The 22,132-nt window shown below is 45.0% G+C and overlaps 1 protein-coding gene across 1 annotated transcript in view; it reads right to left on the bottom strand.

Moving 5' to 3' along the window:
• Positions 1-1,729: 1,729 nt before the first annotated feature.
• LOC140207854 (uncharacterized) overlaps positions 1,730-22,132 on the bottom strand; it is a 144,865-nt gene continuing 124,462 nt past the window's right edge. Inside the window, 2 exon segments of the mRNA XM_072276404.1 lie at positions 1,730-1,867; positions 4,894-5,587. Of these exon segments, the coding sequence (XP_072132505.1) occupies positions 1,730-1,867; positions 4,894-5,587 (832 nt within the window).

Here is a 22,132-nt window from a genome sequence, read left to right as displayed (position 1 = left end):
GGGCAGGTTGGGACTTCACACCTTGAAGTGCAGGAGATTGAGGCTGACATGATGCAAGTGTTCCAAACCCTGAGTGTACAGAAATGGGGAACGTGCGCAGTCCTTTTCCCCACTTTTGTGGAACCAACAACCAGACGGCACTGGTTCAAGGTGAGAGAGGATTGATTTAATAGGGATGCCAGGGGAAAATTATTAATCCGCTCTCCCTTACGGTTCATCGTTTAACTAACTCGATGAGTCCACTCTCAGGTTAAAGGAGCAACACCTCATATTACATCCGGGTAGTTTACAACCCGATGGCATGAACATCGACATCTTTAACTTCTACCTCTTCCTTTTCCTTTCATCAACACACACACCCGTCTCCTCCATTCTGTCTCCCCACTTCTCTCTTCTCCACTGTGGACCGTCTCCCTCTGGTTCCTCTTTTACTTCCTCTTTTCCCCATGGTCCGCTCTCCTATCCTATCAAATTCCTTCTTTTCAGTCCTTTGCATTTTCCACCTCCCACCTCACAGCGTCTCACTTCATCTCCCACCTCCCCCACCCACTCACCTTCACTCTTACCTGGCTTCACCTACCATCTACCAGCTTGGACTCTTCCACTCCCCGCATCATCTTGTTCCAGCTTCTCCCCACTTCCAGTCCTGATGAAGGGTCTCGGCAGGAAATCTCTGTTTTGCTTTATCCCCCTCTATAGAAGCTACCTGACCTCCTGACTTCCTCCAACATCTTGTGTTTCTTACTCTGCATCTCCAACACCTGCAGAATCTCATCGGGACAGAGTGCAGAATGCAGAGAGTACATTGGGTCTCACTAATGTTGAGGAGGACACACGTGGAAAACTGGAAACAGTAGATGACCCCTGTTTGGGACCCTGTCTAGTGGTGAGGAGAGTGGTTTGGGGCAGGTCTAGAACTTCATCCACTTGCAGAGTTGGCTTCCAGCCCCCTACACCCCTCCTTATTGCTGTAAACCTCTCCCTTTTCTGGACAGCACTTCCACTTGGTGGTGATTTGCCACAATAACAGGAGCCCCTGATTTGTGGACTCTGTTGTCACCGGGTGGTGCTCTGCCGCAGTAACGCTGAGAGACAGAAATGTGACGCTGCAGACTGCTGAAATGTTTATTCAAGATTCAAGGTTGTTTAATTCCATTTCCAACAGACAAGTGTAAATGAGATCGAAATAGTTATTACTCCGGCTCCAAAGCAACACAAAAACACAATAGTAAAAACATATATCCACAGCTAATGTACTGTGCACGGATTGATCATATGATACTCTATGAAGATGCTTCATAAATACCCTATCGTTTGTGAATATGTTCTAAATTTCAGGGCCAAATCATCTCACCTCTGCTGGTAAATCATCCCATGTAATACACTGGTAAAACTGCACTGCTGGCTCCATAGCTACTCTAAGATTTCTTTCTGCTTGGGGATTAAAACTGTGCATAGAATTCCAGATGTGGCCTCACTAACACCCTGTGCAATAGTAGCTACACAGGCCCGTTACATAATCTCCACTCCCTGTGCGGTGAAGGCCAAAATACAATCTGCCTTTTGAATTACTTGATGCAGAACCAGAACGTCGTCATTAGATTTCCTTCCTTTGCTTCTGTGTTATCAGCAGATTTGGACATTTCCCATCTCGTTCCCTCCTCCAGGCAATTAAGCAGTGAATATGTTTACTGAACATACAAACATGTACCAGAGCCTGTCTGCAGGGTTAGTACTTTGCTCCGGGTGTAAGATGTGGGAATTCCGGGAATCTTCCCGTCTCCCAGATGGCCATATCGGCGCCCGGTGTGCTGAGATGCAGCTGATGAGAGAACGTGTTAGGGATCTGGAGCTGCAGCTTGATGATCTACAGCTTATAATGGAACATGAGCAGGAGATCGATAAGTGGGTGACTGTCAGGGAAGGGATGGGAAGAGCTCAGATAGCAGAGAGCACCCCTGTGGCCATCCCCCTCAGTAATTGTTATCTCGTTTTAGATGCTGTTGAGGGGGATGACTTGACAGAGGACGACCACGGCGATGCGGTCTCTAGCATTGGGTCTGGTTCTGTGGAGCAGAAGGGAAAAAGGAAGATGATCTCTGTTTTAAGTCATCATAACCTGAATCCCAACTTTGGCTATCATGGGTATCAGAATCATGCTGCACAGAACCGTCTGCATTGGCAGACTTTTTAGCTGTACTTCGAGTTACTGTGCAGGAAGGATAAATGCTAAAATCCATCTGTGGGTCGTCAGTGGTTGGCTTAGTTGTCAACTGAACTGCAGGAACAACCTTACCATCTGCCAGGTCATTCCCTATCAGCAAAGTAACATCTTCCACCGGTAAACTGGAGCATAATCCGATCTTAACAGGTCCTGAAACCAACCCTGACTGTAAAGTTACCTTGTGCAATGGAAAAGATACAATGCTGCCCCCAATGCCTTTAATAAGATTTACCTCACCAATGTCAGTCTCATCACCAAACTTTAGAATACTGTCTAATATAAGTGACTGAGAAGCCCTAGTATCTCAAAGAATTTTCACTGGTACCGGGGTTGACCCTTCCATTACTAATATAAACCCATCTGACATAAAATGATCAAATCCCTTCTTAACTCATTCAGACCTCTCAGTCCTTAACTGAGCCTCAACAGAATGTTCAGAACCCTGTGGGTTTATAGGTGCTTCAACATACTGATCACAGGCATGTGGGACTGCCTCCTTTTCCTTTTTCTTCTTCAGGACAGGACAATTAGCCATCATATGACCAGCTTTCTTACAATAGTAACAAGAAAGACCAGAATATTTCTCCTTCAACTGCTTCCCTTCATCCTCACTCTTGTCACTAAACCCAACTTCAATTTCTGGTTTACCCTGGTTATCCCTGCTACTCCTTTGGAAGCTCTTATTCTGGGTAAACTTAACCTTATGAGTTAAAGCAAACACATCTGCTAATCCAGCAGACTCCTGCAAAGTGGCAGCATCCTTTTCATTTAAATACGTCTTTATGTCATCAGGGATGCACCTCCTGAATTCTTCAGTTAAAACCAAATCTTTCAAGCTGTTAAAATCATCATTAACATTTTTATATGTGCACCAGCGGTCAAAACACACAAACTTCTCATAAGCAAATCCATATAAGTCTGGTTCACAGATTTCCTCAAATTTCTAAACTTTTGCCTGTATGCTTCTGGGACCAACTCATAAGCACTGAGCACAGCCTGTTACACTATGTCATAATCAGCTGCTTCAACAACAGTCAAAGCAGAATAGGCTCGCTGAGCCTTCCCCTTAATTACACTTTGTAAGAGAATGGGCCAACCCTCTTTTTGCCACTTTAAACTCAGAGCAACCTTCTCAAAATGCTGAAAGTATTTATCAACCTCTGCCTCATCAAATGGAGGTAGCAATTTAACTTTCCGACTGGCCTCAAACTTATCCCCAGAGTCTAACGCGAGACCCTTTTGCTGCAATCTCTCTATCTTTTCCAGCTCGAACAGCCTCTGTCTTTCTGCTTCTTCCCTGTTTTTCTGCCTCTCTAGCCTCAACCTGCCTCTGCCGTTCCACAGCCTCCATCTTTAATTTTTCTAACTTGTACGGGAGCCCAAGCTCACTAGGTTTACTTTCAGGAAACACCTTCAACTCCTCCACTTTAAACATACCCTCAGATACATAATGCTCAGCTATTCTCCTCTGCATCTGTAACCTCCTCATTGTCGATTTCACCTTCACAAGTTTTAACCTTTCAGCAATACTCAAAACGCAATCCTTCTGGTGTCCTTTAGTGCCTCAGAGGTTGGCGCTTCCAGACATCTATCAACATCCATTGCTTCTGCCACACAAATAAATCAAAAGGGATTTCACCAATGAAGTTGGTTAGTAATCTATACACCCCCAAATCTGTTCATATCCAGGATGCAGGCCCCAATTTTTTTATGAACCATAACGCTCTAGAAACGAACCAGCAGCAATAAACTACACCTGGAGTCTGGTTTTGATGTTAAATCCACTATCTTTATTAGCATCTACTAACAATATAGTATTTTAAGCAAGATAAACAGAAGTTAACAGTGTTATGTGTACGTGTGTGTAAATATAACTCCCAAACTATTGAACTCGGGGGAAACAAAGCTTGGAGTCTTGAGATGGTGAACTATGAAAGTTCAGTTCAACCACAGAGCAGTTGAGGAGAGAGAGATATTTGTAATCCAGGGTAAATGTCGAGAGAAGGCAATAACGTGAATTCAAGTTTCCAAGGTGGTAAAACGAAAGAACAGTCGCTGTAGATTTTTTCAAGTTTCCATGGTGGTAAAACGAGGGAACAGTCGCTGTAGATTTCATCCGTCGTTGTTCCAAATCCACATACAAATTATCACCAAAAGTGACTTGTCACAAGGGGTATTGTCTTCAAGTGAATTTCCACACCACACCCAGGCAAGGGTTAACACATAAGTGGTCTTCACAGGATACCCCAAATCCGATCCACTCCTATGGATCAAATGAGGTGACAACCACACATTTGATGTTCGCTGAATTGATAATTAACCCACCCTTGTGGGCAGAGGAAAGTTCTAAACAGTGACCCTTGGCCACCAGTTCCCTTGTTTCGAACCTTCCATTTTTCCTCCTTCATCTCCATCTGACTCTGAGTATCTGTGTCCTCGGTTAAAACAAGCAGCGAGCGATGTAAACAAGCTGCAAGTCAGACTGATTTCCATTCTTAATCTCTCTCTCTCTCTTAAAATGACAGTCCACAGAAAATGAAACCTAGGGATTCATAACAATGGCCCAGTGTGAACTGACTGGTGTGCCAGTAGGTGGGATGACTGAGTGAATCTCTTCCCACAGTCTGAGCAGGTGAACGGCCTCTCCCCAGTGTGAACTCGCTGATGACTCTGTAGGTTGGATGAGTGAATCTCTTCCCACATTCTGAGCAAGTGAACGGCCTCTCCCCCGTGCGAACTGACTGGTGTGCCATTAGGTGGGATGACCGGGTGAATCTCTTACCACATTCTGTTCAGGTGAATGGCTTCTCCCCAGTGTGAACTCGCTGGTGTTTCTGCAGGGTGGACGAATCAGTGAACCTCTTCCCACAGACTGAGCAGGTGAACGGCTTCTCCCCAGTGTGAACTCGCTGATGTCTCTGTAGGTCGGATGACTGAGTGAATCTCTTCCCACATTCTGAGCAGGTGAACGGCCTCTCCCCAGTGTGAACTCGCTGGTGTTTCTGTAGGGTGGACAAATTAGTGAATCTCTTCCCACAGACTGAGCAGGAGAATGGCCTCTCCCGCGTGTGAGCTGACTGGTGTGCCAGCAGTCCGGATGACCTAGTGAATCTCTTCCCACATTCTGAGCAGGTGAACGGCTTCTCCCCAGTGTGAACTCGCTGATGACTGTGTAGGTTGGATGAGTAAGTGAATCTCTTCCCACATTCGGAGCAGGTGAACGGCTTCTCCCCAGTGTGAACTCGCTGGTGACTCTGTAGATGGGATGAATCAGTGAATCTCTTCCCACATTTGGAGCAGGTGAACGGCTTCTCCCCAGTGTGAATTCGCTGATGACTCTGCAGATCAGATGACTGAGAGAATCTCTTCCCACAGACTGAGCAGGTGAACGGCTTCTCCCCAGTGTGAACTCGCTGATGTCTCTGTAGATCGGATGACGGAGTGAATCTCTTCCCACAGACTGAGCAGGTGAATGGCTTCTCCCCAGTGTGAACTTGCTGATGTCTCTGTAGGGTGGACGAATCAGTGAATCTCTTCCCACATTCTGAGCAGGCGAACGGCTTCTCCCCCGTGTGAACTCGCTGATGACTCTGTAGGCAGGATGACCAAGTGAATCTCTTCCCACATTCTGAGCAGGTGAACGGCCTCTGCCCCGTGTGAACTCGCTGATGACTGTGTAGGTTGGATGAGTAAGTGAATCTCTTCCCACATTCGGAGCAGGTGAACGGCTTCTCCCCAGTGTGAACTCGCTGGTGACTCTGTAGATGGGATGAATCAGTGAATCTCTTCCCACATTCTAAGCAGGGGAACGGCTTCTCCCCAGTGTGAACTTGCTGATGTCTCTGTAGGGTGAATGACTGAGTGAATCCCTTCCCACAGACTGAGCAGGTGAACGGCTTCTCCCCAGTGTGAACTCGCTGGTGACTCTGTAGGTGGGATGAATCAGTGAATCTCATGCCACATTCTGAGCAGGTGAACGGCTTCTCCCCAGAGTGAATTCGCTGGTGTTTCTGTAGGGTGGATGAATCAGTGAATCTCTTCCCACAGAATGAGCAGGTGAACGGCTTCTCCCCAGTGTGAACTCGCTGGTGAGCCATTAGGTTAGATGACTGAGTGAATCCTTTTCCCTTTCCCAGAAATTCAGCAGATGACCAGCCTCTACCCAATGTGAACTGACTGGTGTGTCCGCAGGTGGGAAGACCGACTGAATCCTTTCTCACACACAGAACAGATGAATGGCCTTGCCCAGTGTGAACTTGCTGATATACCTTCAATTGAGATAACCGAGTGAATCCATTCCCACTATCTGAGCAGGTGAACGGCCTTTCCCTTGGAAAGTTATGGGCATGTCAGTCGGTCAGAAGACTGAGAGAATACCTTCCCACAGTCTGAACAGGAACGATGGTCGATCCCTTGCTCCAGTTCTTAAATATCTTGACAGGGACAGCAAAACTGGCGTGCCGTGTTTGAGATTGCTGGAGGCAAATTCCTTCTCGTTTTTAACCTGTAAAAAGATTTACAAAATCCATCAATTGGTGTAGGACAACATTTCAGATGAGATTACTTGAGTTGCCAAGGTTTGATCTGGTATCACACTGTTACAGTGAGGTTCAACCCAAGTTGGACAGAGAAATCATCTTCTGCATGGGCACAGTGCTGGTATCTGGAGTGACCATCAAATTCTCTGATGCTCTTCCTGTCTCTATAAGAATGGGGCATTTCTGCCATCTCCAATCTGTGACCTGGCTCAGTTTGACTCTCTCCATTGGTATTATTCCCTGTTCCTGCTGAGCCCCATGGATGCCTGGCCCCACAGTAACTGAAACACCCTCTCACAAATAGTCTTTCTTGACATGCATCTGGGATTTTCTTTTATGTATTATTAACTTAAAGTGCCACAGTTTTAACGCCATATAAAAAATTCCTGCTGAGATGAATGGTTGGTCCACACAGCTGTTTAAAGGACTTGGAGTGAATTTTTGTATTATTTCAGGTTCTTGTCACAGTCACAGAAAATTACAACACAGAAACAGGCCCTTTGGGCCATCTGGTTTGTGCTGAACTATTTAAACTGCCCACCTCCATACCCCTACCATCCAGGTACCTATGCAAACCTCTTAAATGTTGAAATTGAGCTCGCATGCACCACTTGTGCTGGCTGCTCATTCCACACCCGGATGACCGTCTGTGTGAAGAAGTTTCCCCTCATGTGCGCCTAACATCTCACCTTTCACCCTTAACCCATGGCCTCTGGTTGTAGTACCGCCCAATCTCAGTAGAGAAAGCCAGCTTGCATTTACCCTATCTATACCCCTCTATCACAATCAAATCTCCCCTCGGTCTTCTACATTCTAAGGAATAAAGTCTTGACCTGCTCAATCTTTCCTTATAACCCAAGTCCTCCAGACCTGGCAAAATCCTTGTGAATCTTCTCTGAACTCTTTCAACCTCTTTTACATCTTCCTGTAGGTTGGTGACCAAAACCGCACACAATACTCCAAATTAGGCCTCACCAATGTCTTGTACAAAGTCAACAGAACATCCATCTATTGTTGTCAGTACTTTGGTTCAAAAAGGCCAACGTGCCAAAATCTTTCTTTCCATCCCTATCTAACTGTGACACCACTTTCAGTGAAATACAGACCTGTATTCTCAGATGCCTTTCTTCTACAGCAATCCTCAGTGCCCTAACATTCACTGTGTAAGACCTAGGTCCAACCAAAATGCAACACCTCACACTTGTCTCCATTAAATTCCATTTTGCATTTCTTATCCCATTATTCCAGCTGATCCAGATTGCACTGCAAGCCATGATAGTCTTCCTTGCTGTTCACGACACCACTAATCTTGGTGTGATCCACAAATTTGCTGATCCAGTTAACCACACTATCAACCAGATTACTGATATAGATGACACACAATAACAGATACAGCACTGATCCCTGTGGCAAACCACTAGTCACAGGCCTCCAGTCAGAGAGGCAACCATGTGCTACCACACTCTGGCTTCTCCCAAAGACAGTGACTCACCCAATTTACTATCTCATCTTGAATGCTGAGTGACTGAACCTTCTTGACCAATCTCCCATATGAGACTTTGCCCAGTGCCTTGCTAAAGTCCATGTAGACAACATCCACTGCCTTGCCTTCAACCACTTTCCTCATAACCTCCTCAAGAGACTCTATAAGATTGGATAGACATGACCTACCGTGCACAAAGCCATGCTGTCTATCCTTTATCAGTCCACACCTATCCAAATACTTACAGTATATATCCGGTTCCTGCACATACATTCCAATAACTTACCCAAAACCTGTTGGGAAACTTTCAGAAACCAAAAGCAGACAACTAAAAAAAAAAGTCAGGTGAGCTCAGGGCATGGAATCATGATACTGTTGTCATTCATGCGTCTTGGTAGCACCCAACAGTCTGAGGCATTTAGAGGAACAAAATATCCTGGCCTCAATATCTCTTGAAAAGCAAGGTTCCCTGCACCTGTAACTTTTCAACTTTTATTTTAGCAGGCATGTATAAACTCTACATCCTCAAAATTTCACTTCTGAAGGCCTCCCACTTACCAAGTACTCCTTTGCCAGAAAGCAGCCTGTTCCAAACCACACTTGTCAGAGCCTTTCTCATACCATCAAAATTGACCTTTCTCCAATTTAGAATCTCAACCCGTGGTCCAGACCTCTCGTTTTCCATATTTACTTTGAATCTCATGGCATTATGATCACTAATTTCTGTCACCAGCCCTGGATCATTTCCTAACAGCTTACTGCACACTTCTACATCAGGAATTCAAATTACAGATTAAGGGCACATTTGACAAACTCTACTCCATCTAGTCCTTTTGCTGTATGGGAGTCCCAGTCAATATATGGAAAGTTAAAATCACTTACTGGAACAACCTTTGCATCTTGGCATGGTGCAATCTCTCTACAAATTTATTCCTCTAAATCCCTCAAACTGTTGGATGCAACCAAGTCCCCACAATGGATACAACTTCATAATTCCCTGTCCTGAGCTCATCTGGCTTTCCTACGATGCTTCTTGCATTGTGATATACACAGCTCAGCACATTCATCGCACCATGCTCAACCATTTGATTGCTGACTCTGTCTGAGGTCTGAACAACATCTGACTGGTGTCAAGAAAACAAACTCTCCCTCTTTGTCACAAAAATAAAGGAGCTGATTGTGGACTACAGGAGGAATGGAGACAGGCTAACCCCTATTGACATCAATGGATCTGGGGTTAAGAAGGTGAACAGCTTTAAATTCCTCAGCATAAACATCACCAAGGATCTCACATATAACCATATAACAATTACAGCATGGAAACAGGCCATCTCAGCCCTTCTAGTCCATGCTGAATGCTTACTCTCACCTAGTCCCACCAACCTGCACTCAGCCCATAACCCTCCATTCCTTTCCTGTCCATACAGCTATCCAATTTTACTTTAAATGACAATATCGAACCTGCCTCTACCACTTCTGCTGGAAGCTCATTCCACACAGCTACCACTCTCTGAGTAAAGAAGTTCCCCTCATGTTACCCCTAAACTTCTTCCCCCTAACACTCAACTCATGTCCTCTTGTTTGAATCTCATCTACTCTCAATGGAAAAAGCCTATACACATCAACTCTATCTATCCCCCTCATAATTTTAAATACCTCTGTTAAGACCCCTCAACCTTCTACGCTCCAAAAAAATAAAGACCCAACTTGTTCAACCTTTCTCTGTAACTGAGGTGCTGAAACCCAGGTAACATTCTAGTAAATCTCTGTATTCTCTCTATTTTGTTGACATCTTTCCGATTATTCGGTGACCAGAACTGTACACAATACTCCAAATTTGGCCTTACCAATGCCTTGTACAATTTTAACATTACATTCCAGCTCCTATACTCAATGCTCTGATTTATGAAGGCCAGCATACCAAAAGCTTTCTTCACCACCCTATCCACATGAGATTCCACCTTCAGGGAATGATGCACCATTACTCCCAGATCCCTCTGTTCTACTGCATTCTTCAATGCCCTACCATTTACCATGTATGTCCTATTTTGATTAGTCCTACCAAAATGTAGCATCTCACACTCACCAGCATTAAACTCCATTTGCCATCTTTCATGTACATGGTCTGTACATACCGGCTGTGTTGTAAAAAGAGCACAGCAGCACCTCTTTCACCGCAGATAGTTGAAGAAGTTGGGGATGGGGCCCAAAATCCAAAGGTCTTTCTACAGGGACACACAATTGAGAGCATCCTGACCAGCTGCATCACTGCCTGGTATGGGAACTGTACTTCCCTTAATCACAGGAACCTGCAGAGAGTGGTGCAGACAGCCCAGCGCATCTGTAGATGTGAACTTCCCACTATTCAGGACATTTACAGAGATAGGTGTGTAAAAAGGTTCCAAAGGATATTGGGGACCCAATTCACCACAACCACAAACTGTTCCTGCTGCTCCCATCCAGGAAACAGGACCACAGCAAAAAGACCAACAGGCTCCGGGACATCATCTTCCACCAGGCCATCAGACTGCTTAATTCATGCTGATACAATTGTAAACTATGTTATATTGACTGTCCTATGTATAAACTATCTGTTATAAATTACTATGAATTACACTTTGCACATTTAGATGGAGATGTAAAGATTTCTACTCCTCATGTATATGAAGGATGTATGTAATAAAGTCAATTCCATTCAATTCACCCTCTCCACTATATGTTCTGTCATTCTGGCTCCCATTCCCCCTACAACTTATTTTAACCACATCACCCCTCCCCCGAACACTAGCACGAGCAAGCCTTACCACTAGGATGTTAGACCCCTCTTGTTCTGTTCCCCTAACGAACGAATCCCCTCTCACCCCTTTGACTTTCCTCTGTCAGTAATCCCCCCAACAGTTTCTAAAGTGGGTCCACCTGTTGTTGTGTGGGATGGACACAAGATTACTCCGCGATGGCTATTTAACCTCATTCCCCTTCCTGACTCTCATCCAGTTTCCTGTGTCCTGCACCTTGGGTGGAACTCACCTCTCTTCATGTCATATCTATCACCCCCTCCGACTCCTGGATGATCCAGAATTCATCTATTTCAAGTTTCAACTCCTTAAAGTGCAGGGTTTCAAGCTGTAGCTGGATGCACATAGAAACATAGAAAATAGGTGCAGGAGTAGGCCATTCAGCCCTTCGAGCCTGCACCGCCATTCAGTATGATCGTGGCTGATCATCCAACTCCGAACCCTGCACCAGCCTTCCCTCCATACCCCCTGATCCCCGTAGCCACAAGGGCCATATCCAACTCCCTCTTAAATATAGCCAATGAACTGGCCTCAACAGTTTCCTGTGGCAGAGAATTCCACAGATTCACCACTCTCTGTGTGAAGAAGTTTTTCCTAATCTCAGTCCTAAAAGGCTTCCCCTTTATCCTCCAAATGTGACCCCTCGTTGTGGACTTCCCCAACATCGGGAACAATCTTCCTGCATCTAGCCTGTCCAATCCCTTTAGGATTATATACGTTTCAATCAGATCCCTCCTCCATCTTGTACATCTTGTACATGAGGGCATCAGGGACACCAGAGGTGTCCATACCTTCCCACCAATCTCCCCTCAAATTTGTAATGACCAGTGTGTACATAAAGCTTGTATTATGCATTTTTTACCCAGTGTGCACAGTGAATTTTATATAGAGAGGCATTCATTTTAACAGCTATCAAATCACTGTCAATAAGAACTTTGATCTCTTCTGGGTTTGATTAAGTTCATCTGCACTCTCACACAACCTATGTTGCAGGCCTGTAACAGGTAATGAAGGATTTTCTCGCCAGAGCTTTTGCACACCGTCCATATGTGGTTTGCTTGCTAAATGACACTTAAAATGTCAGATTTCTAAATAACACTCCTTCCCACTTGCAAATTCTCCAGCAACTTTTGCATCGCCACAGTACACACAAGTAACTCCAGTTTCTGTATTGTATATAAATATTTCCCCTGAACCCTCCCCCAGGTGACTGATGGTGGTGAACTCAGTGATGGCAATGCCAATGAATATGAAGGGAAGGGCAGTAGTCTGTCTCATTGGAGTCTGGCACATTTGTGATGTGAAAGCTACTTGCTGCCCAGGGCAAAGGTGTTTGATATCATTATGTACCCAGAGAGAATGGGTCAAAACATGTCCTCCCGGGTAGAAAGTCCAGAACAGTAGGAGGTGGAACCAGCAACACACACAAAATTTTGGAGGAACTCAGCAGGCCACGCAGCATCTATGGAAAAGCGTACTGCCTTGCAGAGGGTGGTTAGGGGAGCAGAGAAGGTTATTGGGGTCTCCCTACCTTCTGTCCAAGACCTCTTTCAGAGGCGATGCCTCCAGAAAACACGGTACATCATTAAGACCCCTCACACCCTCTCCATGAACTGTTTGTTCTTCTGCCATCAGGCAAACGTTACAGGAGCATCAAAACTAAAAGCACAAGGCTACTAAACAGCTTCCTCCCACAGCCAGTCAGACTGCTAAATAGCTGCTCCACCTGACTCTGCTTTGGACACTTTTAACTTGCACTGGACATTTATCACTGATTTTAACTGACATGTGGCTGTTGTGTTTTACTATTTATTGTTATGTTTATTATTTAGTGTTGTGTTTGTTATGTTATGATTGCACTGCCTCTGAGAAACGCTGTCTCATTCTGCCCTGCAGAGCTGATGTGCGGTTAGAATGACAATAAAGTTTCTTGAATCTTGAATCTAATGCTGAGTTCCTCCAGCAATTTGTGTGTGTTGCTCGGATTTCCAGCATCTGCAGATTTTCTCTGGTTTGTGACTGGAGGCAGAACAAAGGTGATTTTCACAACAGCTGATGTAAAAGATTTTGTTCCCTTTCTCCGAGTTCCCGATCCTTGCATTTAGACAGCTGGAGCTCAGCTCTGTCTGAGAGACCCATCGGTTCCCATTCCCTCATCAGCCGGAAGCTCCCCGGGGCCCGTGTACGGATGGTGGGGCTGAGAGAGAGGGAAGAGAGCAGGACTGTCCCGGGATTGCGGGTCACGGAGTCCGGAGTCACAGCAACTACCCGAAGTCGGTGTTGAAAACGCCGCCCGGTGAGACCCCCAACCCGGAGACCCCTTCTCACCTCAACCGATCATCCGGGGCCTTTTGTGCCCCGCGCGCTGGTGAGCTCGAGCTTGGTCGGTTTAACGGCCGGGCTACTAATCACGTGAGCAGCCCCTCCCCCACCGCTGTCAAAAGAGGAGTCACGCGCTGCACTATTCCCATTGGTACGAAGCGATGTCAATCACTGCTTCCAGCCAATAGCGGAGGCGGACCAGCCGAGAGGGCGTTACCCCCGCTGACTCCGTCTCCCGAACTTTCCGTCACGGCGGGACAACCGTCAAAGTAAATGTCCGCTTTCTGATTTATTTCCATTTCCCTCCGAGGGAAGTTGGGGCGTTTGTGAAGCGTCTCCTGCGGCCGGAGTCTGATGTGTCGCTGAGAGGTAGGAGGAGACCGCTCGGCCCGTCGGTTTGATGCCGGTTCCCCGGGGAGGGAGAGGATGAAGACGGTGAGAGAGGGGGCGGACAGGATGTTTGTCCCGGTGGGGACAGGAGGGGCTCATCTGTGGAAATGTCTGAGCCCACGGTGGTGGCGATTCACCACATTGGGGGGCAAACACCGGCAGACTGTTGCCCTGCAAGCGGGGCCGATGGTCCGGGCAAAGTGACAATTATTTGTGTTTTGTTGAGACTGTACCGGGAATATGGTGTAAAATCCCGCTCCCCACACTAACACGGGTCACACAGACCAAAGAACAAACTGCCGGAGGAACTCAGTGGGTCGGGCAGCATCTGTGGAGGGAAATGGACCGTCAACATTTCGGGCCGAGACCCTCCCTCTGGACTGAGAGTGGACGGGAAATAGTCCGAGAAAAGAGGTGAGGGGTGGGGATGGGGCAAGAGCTGGGGAGTGAGAGGTGGATCCAGGTGAGGGGGAGGTGGGAAGGTGGAAATAGTGACGGGGGTGGGAGGTGAGTGGTTGGGGCAACACGGGGCTGCAGAAGATGGAAATTAATTCCATAGAGGATTAACAAAGAGATTAGAGAGTATTTGTTATGGAGAGTGCAATGAAGATTCACCAGACTGATCCCTGGAGTGGTGGGGTCATCACATGAAGAAAGATCAAATGTGATAACCCTTTCATTTGGAGAATCGAGGACTGAGAGGTGAACACATTGAAATGCACAACATCATTACTGGCTGAACCAGGGATCCCAGTCTCTGAAAAAGGGGGTGGACTGTCCAGGACTGAGATGAGGGGAAATGTCTCCACTCCGAGGGTGGTGAATGTCTGTAAATCCCCACCACAGAGGTCGGTGAAGACTCAGTGATCGTCCTCACATAAAACAGAGGCCGGCAGATGTGTGGAGACCAGAGAGATCGAGGAAATGAGGATCGGGCAGAAACATGTGGCTGAGATGGGAGAGCAGCCTTCATCTTGTTGATGGTTAGAGGGGCTGAATGGCCACCTCCTCCTGTTTCTCACCTGATGTTTCAGTGTTCCTGTCCAGTGAGGCTGGAGGAATGTGAATAGAAATTAGTGTTTATAAACATGGACAGATTTAAATGAAACCTGCACATTTCCGGTTTGGGTCTGAATTGTGTGTTGGACCGGGATGGGAATCGGGCCTGTGACTCTGTGACCTGGGGGTGGAGGGAAAGGGACAGGGAAGATCTGGAGGAAGTAGTAAAAATGTATCTTGTGTAAATATGGAATGTGGGAAATGCAGCGGATGGGTCAGGCAGCGTGTGAGGGGCGAGGAGCAGAGTCATCGGTTCAGGTGGGAGACCCTCCACCCGTCACGCGATCCCATGTCCTGTTCACATTTTCCCGCAGATCTGCAGCATTTGCCGGTCACTGCTCTACGTGTCCGTGTAGCTTCATCTTTCGCCCGTTCAGACAAGGCAGTGAGATCCGGATCTGTCACGTCCTCTCGTTGTGGGTGGACAATGTTTTATTCTGCAATATTTTCAGCATGTTTCCATATAACCACATAACAATTACAGCACAGAAACAGGCCATCTTGGCCCTTCTAGTCTGTGCCGAATGCTTACTCTCACCAAGTCCCAGACCATAACCACTGGGCTGAGGCCTGGGACTAGGCCTCAACCAGTGTTTTTACCAGCTGAAGTGCAGCCAGTGTTTCTGAATGTCTGACCCATTCATGTGAAAATTAGCCTTTTCTATTTATCTGAGCTTCTCATAAATGTGTACAGTTTAGTTCAGCTTCACTCCAGAATTTCCAAAGCAACAACCCAGTCAGTCAAATAGTTCCACACAATTAAAATAGTTTACAGTATTACATTCTTAAAATGTTTTTGTACTACTTATATAATTTAACTATTTAATATGTATATTCTTATTTTAAATCACAATGGTTAAAATCTATTGTTATGAATTAGGTTCTATTGCTGCCGCAGAGACAACAAATTCCATGACATCTGCCGGTGCTATTAAACCTGATTCTGATAATTGGTCTGGGAGACCCACCACCGGTCACCTGATCCCAGTTACTGCAGATCGTAATGCGAGATTGAATCCTTTTCTACTTATTTGCTTTCCTCAGAAATGACAACAGTTAAGTTTCCCTCTGTGGTTTCAAAGCAGAAGCTCAGTCTGTCTAATATTTCCACACAATTAAAATGGGGAATTTGTTTATTCTTATCACGCACTAAGCTACAGTGAAAATCTTGCCCGACCTACCATCCACACAGATCAATACATTACTACGGTACATTGAGCTGATATACGACAAAACAATAACTGTAACAAAGCATTATGGCTGCAGAGAAAGTGCAGTGCAGATAGACATTTGGGGCAGGGTCACGTCGAGTTACATTGTGAGGTCGAGTTCATTCTATTGGACTGGAGACCATTAATTTGGCTGACAACTGCAGACAGGAAGCTGTCCATGAGCCTGGTGGTATGCGCTTTAAGGCTTTTGTATCTCTTCCCAGATGGGGGATTGGGTTTGCAGCAATAATGTCCAAAGTTGTGGGCATCTTTGAGTACACGGCCTGCTTTCCCGAGGCAGGGGAAGTGCAGGAAGAGTCCATAGAGGGGAGGCTTGTTTCTACGATGTTTCCAGATGAGACCAAAGTTCTCTGCAGTTCCTTGCAGTCATGGGCAGAGCTTTAGCCATACGAAGACGTGAAGTATCGACAAGAAGCTCAGAGACCTCGCCCTTCACCCTGACTTGTGTAGCTGGATCCTGGACTTCCTGTCAGATCGCCGGCAGGTGGTAAGAGTGGGCTCCCTCACTTCTGTCTCTCTGACCCTCAGCACACATGCCCCACAGGGTTGAATCCTTGGCCCCCTCCTTTACTCTCTGTGCACCCATGACTTGTGTCGCCACCCACAGCGCCAATCTGTTAATTAAATTTGCTGATGACGCTACATTGATTGGCCTAATCCCAAATAATAACTTTCAGTTGATCAAATGCTTCCTGACAAGGCTCGGTCCAAACAAACTTTTCACCCTTCTTCAGGAGATTAGTCAGAGGAAGAGCGATATCAGCAAAGTTCTTACAGAACTTACGATAATATCCAACCATTCCCAGAAACCTTCCAAGAGCCTTCTTACCAGTCTGTCACAAAAACTGTGGGTCAACTGTCTAAGAAAAATAACAAGATGGCTTGAGTCGTAAAAATAGATTGAGGTGCTTTTATTTACAAAAATAGTGGAAAAAGAAAAACTTGGATGTCCACATCAAAACAAGAAATTTTTAAAAAACTATATATATATATACATACAGCTTGCAATTGTCACCTGTCTGGTTAACAGCCACCCTCAGACTAGACAAAAAAGAACCCAAAGCCTTGGTAACTCGAGGCTTATAACTGCTAAGCCAATCCCCCCAGACTAACCAAAAGCTAATTAACTCAATTATCTTCCATTTCACACAATCTGAAACTCTACCACCAGTTCTCACAATAAACACATAGACTTCATCATAGGATTCACCATTTCCCAGTTAAGTAACTTGTATAAACCCCAAAACTTTACCACAAGATGAGTAATTAGGTAACATAACCCTTGTCCCAGGTGAAGATGGTATCCTCCACCATCGGCACACCTGTGCAGGTTGCTGCTGCCTCTAGAGAAGACAGCTCTATGCAGCAGCTCTGTTTCAGACCCAGTGACTGTGGAGGAGAGAAACGTCAGATTATCATGACACTTCGGCAAAACACTTATTGGAAAGATGAATATGAATAAATTGACCTGAGATAATAAAACTGTGACATAGTGTGTTTCTTTTTTTCATACCTATTACTGCTGGGGATGAGTGTAAAATTGTGACTGTTGATTTATTGTGACATGTGCACTCACCACAATAACAGAGGGAATAATGTGTGTGGATGACCCTTTGAGTGTTTTACTGAGTGTGCCATGAGACGTCTGTAATCAGTGACGGGCCTTCATCACACAGTCGGAATAGGAACTTCAGAAATGGCCTGGATTTTGCCTGCACAGGAGCCAACTTGCCTTGACCTACAACACAGCCAAGACAGATCACAGTGGCATGGCCAAATTCACTCTTAGCTCCGTCAGCTGTAAGGTTGGCCCTGGAGAGCCTGTCAAACAGCTTTTCTACTACAGAGATATGCTCTTCCCAAGTGTCACTCCCTGTGACTAAGTCATCAATATAGGCATCTGTGTGTCCTAACCCTTGAATTACAGAATCCATCATTCTCTGGAATGTTCCTGGAGCATATTTCATTCCAAATGGTGAAACATTGTATTCATACAACCCAGAAGGTGTCACAAATGCAGAAATTTCTCTACCTCAGTCCGTCAATGGAACACACCAATACCCTTTCAACAGATCAATCTTTGTAAGAAACTACCTTTTCCAACCTTATCGATGCAATCATCCACCCTAGGGATAGGATAGGCATCTGTTTTTGTTACTGCATTTACCTTCCTATAATCAGTGCAAAATCTAACACTACCATCAGGTTTGGGCACAATAACGCAGGGTGAGCTCCAATCTGATGTTGAAGGCCTAATAATACTATTTTCAGCATATATTCAATTCTTTGCTCAGCCAATTTACACTTTTCTACGTTCATGCGATATGGGTGTTGTTTAATCGGTTTGGCTTGACCAATATCTACGTCATGTACTGCGACTGTGGTTTACTTGGGAGCATCAGGAAATAAATCTTTAAACTTCAGAATTAATTCCTTCAGCTGTTGTTGTTGCCTTGGCTGCAGATGAGCCAACTTGTTGTCAATGTTTTCGAGAACAACTGAGTTCATTAGTCTAACCAGGACCATGTTTGGCTTGTGAAAAGTCTCGGACAAGTCAATTGTTTCATTCTCAGGGCTGTCAGATTTATATGTTTGACAACACTCACCGATGGTGCCTGCTTGTCTGAATAAGGCTTTATCATATTGATGTGTACCACCCATGTTAGTTTACGTCAGTCGTGTGTTTTAATACCATAATTCACATCATTAATTTGAGAGACTATTTCATACAGTCCATTGAATTTCGCTTGAAGTGGATTCGTCAACATTGGAGATAAGGCAAGCACATTATCCCTTACCTTGTATTTTCTTTTGTTTTGGTCCGCTTATCAAACCAACACTTCATTTTGCTTTGAGAAATCTTCAAGTTTTGTCTCGTTAGACGACAGGCTTGGTATAGTTTATTTTTGAACTTCAAAACATAGTCTAACAAGTTAACATGTACATCCCCATCAATCCACTGTTCCTTTAACAAGGTCAAAGGTCCCCTCACTCTATGACCAAATACAAGTTCAAATGGACTAAAGCCCAGTGACTCCTGTACCAACTCTCTTAAGCCTGATTTATACTTGTGCGTCAAGTGTACACCGTAGGCACTATGTACCCTATGCCGTACCCACGCTGTACCTTACGCCGTAGGGTGACGCGCACCTCCTCTAAAAAGTAACTCACGCGTCGTGGCGACGCAGACCGCAACAACTGTGATTGGTATGCTTGGTAGCATCGCATTTCTGGTTGCTTTTCTCTGCCATGTCTGTACACTGATGCAAAATAAATGGTTGGAGACAATGAACCAACTCGTCAAATCTACCTGCCGACATCCGAAAATATTGGAAATGCATTTCCTCATCCATGTCTCTCACGAAGAAGCTCAACAGTGTCAGAGAAACCCCACCGCCAACTTGCGTTTTGGTGGTGAAGTGCAGAGTGATGCAGACACAACTACGCATGCTCGCTACGGTGTTGGGCTACGCAAAAATTAAATCGGGCCTATGGTGTAGGATATGGCGTATCCCCAATGCACAAGTATAAATCAGCCTTTACAGTGAACAAAAGCAAATGTATTCCTTCATCCCAGTCTTTTCCATTTTCAACACAGTATGTCTTAATCATTGTTTTGAGGGTAGAATTAAATCTTTCTAAAGCCCCTTGTGATTCCGGATGGTACGCAGACGATGTAATTTGTTTAGTTCCCAGTTCATAAACTACCTGCTAGAATAATCCAGATGTAAAATTACTTCCTTGATCAGACTGGATTTCTTTAGGCAAACCAAATAAAGTAAAAAACTTGTTAAGAGCCTTCGCCACAGTTTTAGCTTTAATATTTCTGAGAGGTATTGCCTCTGGGAATCTGGATGCAGTACACATAATAGTTAGCAAATACTGATGGACAGCTTTAGTCTTTGGTAATGGGCCAGCACAATCCACTATAAATTTGGAACAGGGTTCTCCGAATGCAGGTATAGGCTGGAGTGGGGTCACTGGGGTGACCTGATTAGGTTTACCCACAACTTGACAAGTGTGACAGGATCTGCAAAAGGTCACAACATCTTTTCTCAAATTAGGCCAGTAAAATTCCTTTATAATCCTGTTTACAGTTTTATTCACTCCAAAATGGCCACCTAAGGGCATACTGTGAGCCAAAGTTAAAATTTCAGTCCAATAAAATTTAGGAACTACAACTTGGTGAACAATTGCCCATTCCTCACTCGCAGGTATAGCAGGTGGCCTCCACTTCCTCGTTAACACTCCATCCTGGAGATAATACCCTACTGTCATTTTCTTAATTTCATCATCTGAGAGAGATGTTTCCTATAAAGCTTCAATCTCAGGGTCCCAGTTCTGTTCTGCTATAAACTCCTTCCTGGACAGGGATAAATCTTTCTCATCAGACTTGCTCCCTGAATCCTGTTGAAACAATGAAGGCAGAAAAGTCCCTGACAAGTCATCATAACCTGAATCCCAATTTTGGCTACCTTGGGTATCAGAATCGTGCTGCACAGAACCGTCTGCATTAGCAGACTTTTTCACCGTACTTCGAGTTACTGTGCAGGAAGGATAAATGTTAAAATCCATCTGTGGGTCGTCAGTGGTTGGCTTAGTTGTCGACTGCACTGCAGGAACAACATTATCATATGCCAGGTCATTCCCTGACAGCAAAGTAACATCGTCCACCGGTAAACTGGAGCATAATCCAATCTTAACAGGTCCCGAAACCAACCCTGACTGTAAAGTTACCTTGTGCAATGGCACAGAAACAATGCTGCCCCCAATGCCTTTAATAAGATTTACCTCACCAATGTCAGTCTCATCACCAAACTTTAGAATGCTGTCTAATATAAGTGACTGAGAAGCCCTAGTATCTCAAAGAATTTTCACTGGTACCGGGGTTGACCCTTCCATTACTAATACAAACCCACCTGACATAAAGTGATCGAATCCCTTCTTAACTCAGTCAGACCTCTCAGTTCTTAACTGAGCCTCAACAGAATGTTCAGAACCCTGTGGGTTTATAGGTGCTTCAACATACTGATCACAGGCATGTGGGACTGCCTCCTTTTCCTTCTTCAGGACAGAACAATTAGCCGTCATATGACCAGCTTTCTTACAATAGTAACAAGAGAGACCAGAATATTTCTCCTTCAACTGCTTCTCTTCATCCTTACTCTTGTCACTAGTCCCAGCTTTAATTTCTGATTTACCCTGGTTATCCCTGCTACTCTTTTGGAAACTCTTACTCGGGGTAAACATAACCTTGTGGGTTAAAGCAAACTCATCTGCTAATCTAGCAGACTCCTGCAAAGTGGCAGCATCCTTTTCATCTAAATCTAAATCAAGGATGCAACTTTTGAATTCTTCAATTAAAACCAACTCTTTCAAGCTGTTAAAATCATCATTTACATTTTTATATGTGCACCAGCGGTCAAAACACACAAACTTCTCATAAGCAAATTCCATATAACTCTGGTTCACAGGTTTCCTCGAATTTCTAAACTTTTGCCTGTATGCTTCTGGGACCAACTCGTAAGCCTTCAGCACAGCCTGTTTCACTATGTCATAATCAGCTGCTTCATCAACTGTCAAAGCAGAATAGGCTTGCTGAGCCTTTCCCTTAATTACACTTTGTAAGAGAATAGGCCAACCCTCTTTTGGGCACTTTAAACTCTGAGCAACCTTATCAAAATGCTGAAAGTATTTATCAACCTCTGCATCGTCAAATGGAGGTACCAATTTAACATCCTGACTGCCCTCAAATTTATCACCAGAGTCTAATGCTAGACCCCTTTGCTGCAATCTCTCTATCTTTTCCAGTTCAAACAGCCACTGTCTTTCTGCTTCCTCCCTGTTTTTCTGCCTCTTCTCTCTGTTTTCCTGCCTCTCTAGCCTCAACCTGCCTCTGCCTTTCCACAGCCTCCATCTTGAATTTTTCTAACTTGTACGGGAGGCCAAGCTCACTAGGTTTACTTTCAGGAAACACCTCCAACTCCTCCACTTTAAACACACCCTCAGATACATAATGTTCAGCTATTATCCTCTGCATCTGTGACCTCCTCATTGTCGATTTCACCTTAGCAAGTTTTAACCATTTA

Source organism: Mobula birostris, chromosome 13, assembly GCF_030028105.1.
Source record: "Mobula birostris isolate sMobBir1 chromosome 13, sMobBir1.hap1, whole genome shotgun sequence".
NCBI classification, from domain to species: domain Eukaryota; kingdom Metazoa; phylum Chordata; class Chondrichthyes; order Myliobatiformes; family Myliobatidae; genus Mobula; species Mobula birostris.
The sequence above is the reverse complement of the archived record's forward strand: the minus strand, read 5'-3'. Positions and strand labels throughout refer to the sequence as shown.